Source organism: Trifolium pratense, linkage group LG7, assembly GCF_020283565.1.
Source record: "Trifolium pratense cultivar HEN17-A07 linkage group LG7, ARS_RC_1.1, whole genome shotgun sequence".
Classification (NCBI taxonomy): domain Eukaryota; kingdom Viridiplantae; phylum Streptophyta; class Magnoliopsida; order Fabales; family Fabaceae; genus Trifolium; species Trifolium pratense.
Window position 1 is genome coordinate 37,452,785 of NC_060065.1, and position 6,375 is coordinate 37,459,159.

Sequence of the window (6,375 nt, forward strand, 5' to 3'; positions counted from 1 at the left end):
CTCGGAAGGATGGAATCCGGCTTCCATCCAAACATAATCTTATCAAAGCCTTGACACTTTAAGGTCGACCTGGTGCTCTCAATTTCAAAAGTCTCAAAAATATTTAGCCAACGACAGTCACACACCGCGACATTGATAAAATCCTTAGTTGAAAGCTTTGTAGTAGCACTCAAGCCGTGTACTACAAGAGTTGTCCTCCATCAAACATAAATAACATCATCAATCTTGCAATAAATTCACATACCTTACTTCAAACAATTGAATGGTTGTCATAAAACTAACCACCGGCCAGAATTAGAATTGACCAAATAATTGAAAAAATTCCACAGCTGAATTCAGCTTAAAAAAATAATCCTGTCAACTGTGATACCCTCTGATCATTTGACAATTGGATATCAATATACCCCAGCAGTATTAATTAATCACAAAAAAACAGTACTCCTATGCTAGTAGACTTACTATTGAGTACTAACACACATGGATTGAACCTGCATTTAAAATAGGGACCATCATGGACAGTGCCTGCTTAACTACCTCATTAACTCAAATTTTCATCTAGCTGTACCCAGCACATATCTGATAGCACTGCAAGATGTAAATTTTCACGCATATGACAGTCGAAGAATTTACTAACTGGAAAGAGGAAACATTCAAAAATTTATCAGTGTTTGAGCATGATTTAACTATAGATTCTAAATGTGGGGACCGTTTTTTATAATGAGTTTCAAGTTATCTGAAATTAGTACTATAGATACCAGAGTCACATCTTTTTAACAGTCAGAATTTCACACTTATGAGTATAACGAGATATAAATGCAAATGCAGATTCAAATTTAAATTAACTAGGGAAGGGTCTTCATGTCCACCAACTTTACATTACATATGGTAATAAACACCAACTTGCCATGATTCTATATCTATTTTAAACCCTCTTAAAATAAATTATCTTCCCTTTTCTTTAACCAACTTTTGTCAAGCAAATCATGATCGTGGAAAACATGGAGGAGAAGTTAACACTGTAATAAGCAATAAGCAAAAACTAAAAGAAAAGCTTAGTTAGAACTTCTCAACCTCCTCTTCTGAATTAAATAATCACAACCCTTGAACAAAATTAAGCAACACTTCCATGATCTGATGCATCATCATAGTAATATGGTGACAACTTTCCAGCTTTCTGGGAAGACTTGGTTTGGCTATCCGTGCCTCCTACCTCTAGTAACATCTTCACTACTCTTCTCATTGCAGGCCGGTTGATTGGAAGAGGACTAGTGCACATTAGGCCAATGTTGAGGACCTTGCAAATTTCTTCTTTGAAACATGAATCAAGTCGTGAGTCAAGCACATGGTCAACACCTTTCTGATCCAAGGTGTTACATGCCCACATAACCAAATCTTTTTCCCCAAATTCAGGATCTACCGGCTTCCTTCCGGTGACTAACTCAAGGATAACAACACCAAAACTATATATGTCACTCTTCTCATTCACTCTGAGTGTGTATGCATATTCTGCAAAAGGTAAGAATCATATGTTAGTTTGGCTCCAAAAGAATACATTATCACTCTATTAGACTAGACTAGGAAGTTGGAAGCTAATAGCAATTATTTCAAAAGACAATCAGGTGTTAATAAAATGATGTATAAATAATGCCAACTGCAAGCAAAAAATAAACAATTTGATACCAAATGGCATATGAAGTTGATATATTTATAGGCTACCCTGTATAGATCTTCTATACACATACTTAGCATTCCATGACTTGCACAAAGTAGGGGTGCACAAAATAATCGGTTATAATGCAAAATCCACAACCACATCCAAATCCAATCTTAAAAATCCAGTTAATTCTAAAATGAAATTTAACCAATCCATTTACATATGGTTGGTTATCCAAATATGAAAACCGATTATTTAACCGGATATCCATATCCAAAACCAATTTTATTATTTTTTTTTTAAAAAAAAATCAATAAACCAATATCTTAGTTTATTCTCTGTTGATGTTATCTGCATAAATCAAAATCAACAACCCCAATTTCATTCATTTGGAGATTTCACAAAATTGGAAAAAAAATATAGATTAATTCCATGAGATTTGAAAACACACAACAAAAAATTGATATAACCTGCAAAATTAGAGAGACAGAGAGAGAGGGAGAGAGAAACAGAGAGAAAGTGAGAGTGATGGAGAACGGAAAGTGATCAAAACGCGCCGACGGACGTGGCCGGAGTCACGGCGGCAAGCTTCCATCCCTTTCATATTCTTCTTCGATTCGATTTCCAATCATGTACAAAATGCAGATCTGAAATACTATAGAGGAAGAAACACACGCAGAGTGAGAGAGAGAGAGAGAGAGAGAGAGAGAGAGAGAGAGAATGAGACGGTGGAGGCGCAATTATGCCGAAAAAGATGAACATAGCGCTCACGGCGGTCGTGGCCGGCGCCGCAACGGCGATCCCCGTTCTTTCTTTCTCCGTTTTGGTGTTTCAGTTTTTTTTTCATCATTATATTTATATATTTTTCCCAGTTTATATATTTATATTTTTATATATTCCTTCCTTCTTTTTTATTTTTTAAAAAAATTTGCATTTATATTTTTTTATATGCATTTTTTTTAAAATGTTTTTTTTGACAATAAGCACGTGAAGAGATTTAATAAAGAAAAAAAAATGAATTTGGAGGATAATTGGTCCCAAACCAAAAAATAACTAGTAACTAGATTTAAAATTGAATTTAAGAAATATCCGTTTTAAACTAAATTTGATAAATAACCAATTTAAAAATCGGATTTACAAATTTAACCGGTTACGTAACCATAATCATATTTATAACTAGTTTGATAACCAGTTTTAAATAAAATGTGGATTTGGTTATAGATACTAATCCAAAAAAATGGTTTATAAATGGTTTGGTTTTGGTTTTGGAGAAAAACCGACCATGCACACCCCTAGCACAAAGTTCCAAATCTTTTTCAAATTAATAAATGATAATAAACTAATGAAGTGATTATGAGTTAAGCATAAGTAGTATAGTACAACACCGATTCATTGTATCTCATATTCATCAAAATAAAGGTTAAACATGAAGACAAAGTGGAAATAATAGCATGATGTTTGAGCTAACCTGGTGCAATATACCCACAAGAGCCAGCTATGACAGACATGGATTTAGTTCCTTTCCCGTTGGATTCGACCACCTTAGCTACCCCAAAATCTGCAACCCTTGCGCCAAATTCTTCATCCAACAAGATGTTATTAGATTTCACATCTCTATGAACAATAGGAGGAACACAGTCGTGATGCAGATAAGATAGGCCTTCTGCAGCATCAAGAGCTATCTTATACCTAGTTGGCCAATCCAACAACCCTCCTTTACTGCTATGAAGCATATCACCAAGACTACCATTTGGCATATACTCATAAACCAATAGCTTGCAATCCCTCGTGGTACAGCAACACCATAGCTTGACAATGTTTTTGTGCCTAATCTTTCCCAAAGTTTCCACCTCTGCATCAAAAGCATTGTCTTGAAATTGATTCTTTTCAATATCTCCACCCTCCGTTTCCACTCTGACCCCGCCCCATATCTTCTTCACGGCAACAGCTTCTCCATTTTTAAGCACAACCTTGTAGACTTTCCCGGACGATCCACTTCCTATGACATTATCTTCATCAAGGCAATTCAAGACCTCGTCTTCACCAAAACCCAGTTTATGAAACGACATCAATGTCCATTTTGTTTTATCAATAGATCTACCTTTCTTGATATTCATGTACTTGAAGTAGAACCAAATCACACCAAAGACTAAAACCAAAGCTGCAACTATGAAAATAGTTCTAAGTAACCATACAAAATTTGTACTCTTACCCTCCCCTTTGTCACACAAACCTTTCAAATATCCGCACAAACCGGGATTACCGATAAAACTATCCCTATACATATCCTTAGCCATAAGAGGTGGAATCTCTCCAGAAAGACTATTGTAAGACAAATTTAGCTGATTCAGCTTCAAATTCTGCAAACTCAAAGGAACATTTCCGGAAAATCGATTATTAGAAAGATCAAGAAAATTTAGCACAGACATACTCCCAATTTCTTGAGGAATTTTACCAGCAATCTCATTATTAGCCAAATTTAACTCATTGAGTTTCTTAAGAGATTGAATCCCTTTTGGAAGCTCCCCAGAGAGATTATTATTGTGAAGATCAAGAATCCCAAGCTGGGAAAGATTCACAATACTCTCAGGCAATGAAGAGTTGAACTTGTTATTACCACCAGAAAACTCCAAAAGATTTTCCAATCTTCCAATCTCTTCAGGAATCACACCAGAAAAATTATTATTGGATAAAGTCAACAAAGACAAATTTCCAGCTCCACCAATAGTCTTAGCAATTGAACCAGAAAACGAGTTATCAACAAGTTCAAGAAGATACACATGCGGCAGACCCCACAAACCCACCGGAACATCACCAGACAACCTATTAAAACCCAACCTAACACGCGCCAATGTTCGACACCTACCCAAACTCTCCGGAATCTCCCCGGAAAACGAATTATGTATCATCAATAACTCCTCCAACGCTCCCTTCTCACACAAACTTGCCGGAATCTTACCGGAAAATTTATTATTCGAAACATCAAACCATATCAACGGACCATTCTTCCCTAAATTCTCCGGCAACTCACCGGTGAGCAAATTCGTAAAAATCTTAAACTCATATAAGTTCGGCGAATCAGCTATACTCGCCGGCAACTCACCGGAGAATCGATTCTCATAAAGATTAAGACTCTCAAGCGGTAATCTACATAACTCATCAGGAATAACACCACCGATAGAATTCATCGAAACATCAATAAGCCTCAACAAAGTAAGATTCGACATTCCGGCAGGTAACTCACCGGACAACGAGTTATTATAAAGCTCAATCTGCTTCAAACTCGTCATTTCAGTGAGCGAACTCGGAATAGAACCTTCAAGATTATTCATAGAAAGATCAAACACACTTAGTTTCTTCAAATTCCTAAACGAATCAGGAATAACACCAACAAGATTACATGAACTAAGCCATAGAATCTCAAGGTTAGTTAGGTTTCCGATCTCCGGCGGAATATGCGACGGTTGAAACGGATTATAAGAGAGATTAAGAGTTTTCAATGTAGTTACGTTTCCGAGAGAAGCAGGAATAGAAGAATCTAGAAGATTATAAACTAACGAAATGACTTCAAGTTTCTGGAATTTACCGAAAGAGTTAGGTATTTCACCGGAGAAGTTGTTAGCCGTTAAGTCAAGATAACGGAGGTTAGGAAGATTTGATAGAGTGTGGGGGAGTGTACCGGTGAGTAGATTTTGAGAGAGGTCTAAATGAGTAAGGGAGGTGCAAAGAGAAATATCTAAAGGGAGTGTTTGGTTGATGGAATTGTTGGTTAGGATTAGTGTAGTGAGATTTGTTAAACGACAGAGGATTGAAGTTGGAAGTGGACCAAAGAGGTTGAAATTTGAGAGGTTGATTTTTGTTACTGTTTTGTTGTCGTCGCAGGTTATGCCGGACCAAGTGCATGGTGTTTGGTCACGGTTGTTGTTCCAGGTGGATAAAGAAGAGGAGGGATCGTCTAGGGAGAGTTTGAATTGGTGTAGGTAGAAACCTTCTTGTGAGAGAGAGGTAATGGTTGGTGGTTGAAGGAGGAGGAGGAAGAGAAAGAGGAACATGAATAATAGATGATGAAGCATTGTGTTGTGTTGTGTGTGTAAACAGAGAGAGTGTGTTGTTTTTTGTTTTTGTGTTTGTGTTTGTGTTTGGTTTTGATGTGATTAGTACTGTGTTTGGTTTGGTTGTTCCTTGTGTTTTGCCATTGTTGTGTTGTGTTGTGTTGTAGTAGTAAAGTAAAGAATGGTACTACTGTGGTGGTAGTGATTGGTTTTGATGTTATCTCTCTGTTTTCTTTCACTATAAGAGGTCTGAGAGTTGAAATGATTTGATGGGTTGCGACAGGTTTATCGATATTATAGAATCATTTAATTACTTTTGTCCACGTAAACAATACACTTTCATTAAGACAAAACACTAGTTTAATTGGTCCTGTATTCATATTGAGTCAATTTAAAGTACCGGTAAGTTTTATTGCATGAATCTAATCATTCATAGTACTATAATAATTCTACTTGTGTTACTAAAAATAAAATTGTTGAAAGCCAAAAAAAAAATAAATAAATAAATAAAAGGGTGATGTTAGCATGTGCACAAAAGTCACATGTTAAGGTTCTAAATATATAAGCCAAATGTTAACATGTGCATCTAAGGCACATGTTAAGAATATAAATATAGAAATACTTTCTCGAAACATGTGTATTATATCTTTTAAGCGTTAAATTTATTTG

The 6,375-nt window shown here is 36.0% G+C and overlaps 1 protein-coding gene across 1 annotated transcript; it reads right to left on the minus strand.

Annotated features, from left to right (window-relative positions):
- Positions 1 to 800: 800 nt before the first annotated feature.
- Positions 801 to 6,034, minus strand: LOC123895247 (receptor-like protein kinase HSL1). Its single transcript, XM_045945504.1, has 2 exons — positions 3,123 to 6,034; positions 801 to 1,506 (listed from the first exon to the last, which is right to left on the minus strand). Exons 1-2 carry the CDS (start codon positions 5,725 to 5,727, stop codon positions 1,112 to 1,114), a joined length of 3,000 nt encoding a protein of 999 aa, XP_045801460.1. The 5' UTR covers positions 5,728 to 6,034; the 3' UTR covers positions 801 to 1,111.
- Between the last annotated feature and the right edge of the window lie 341 nt (positions 6,035 to 6,375).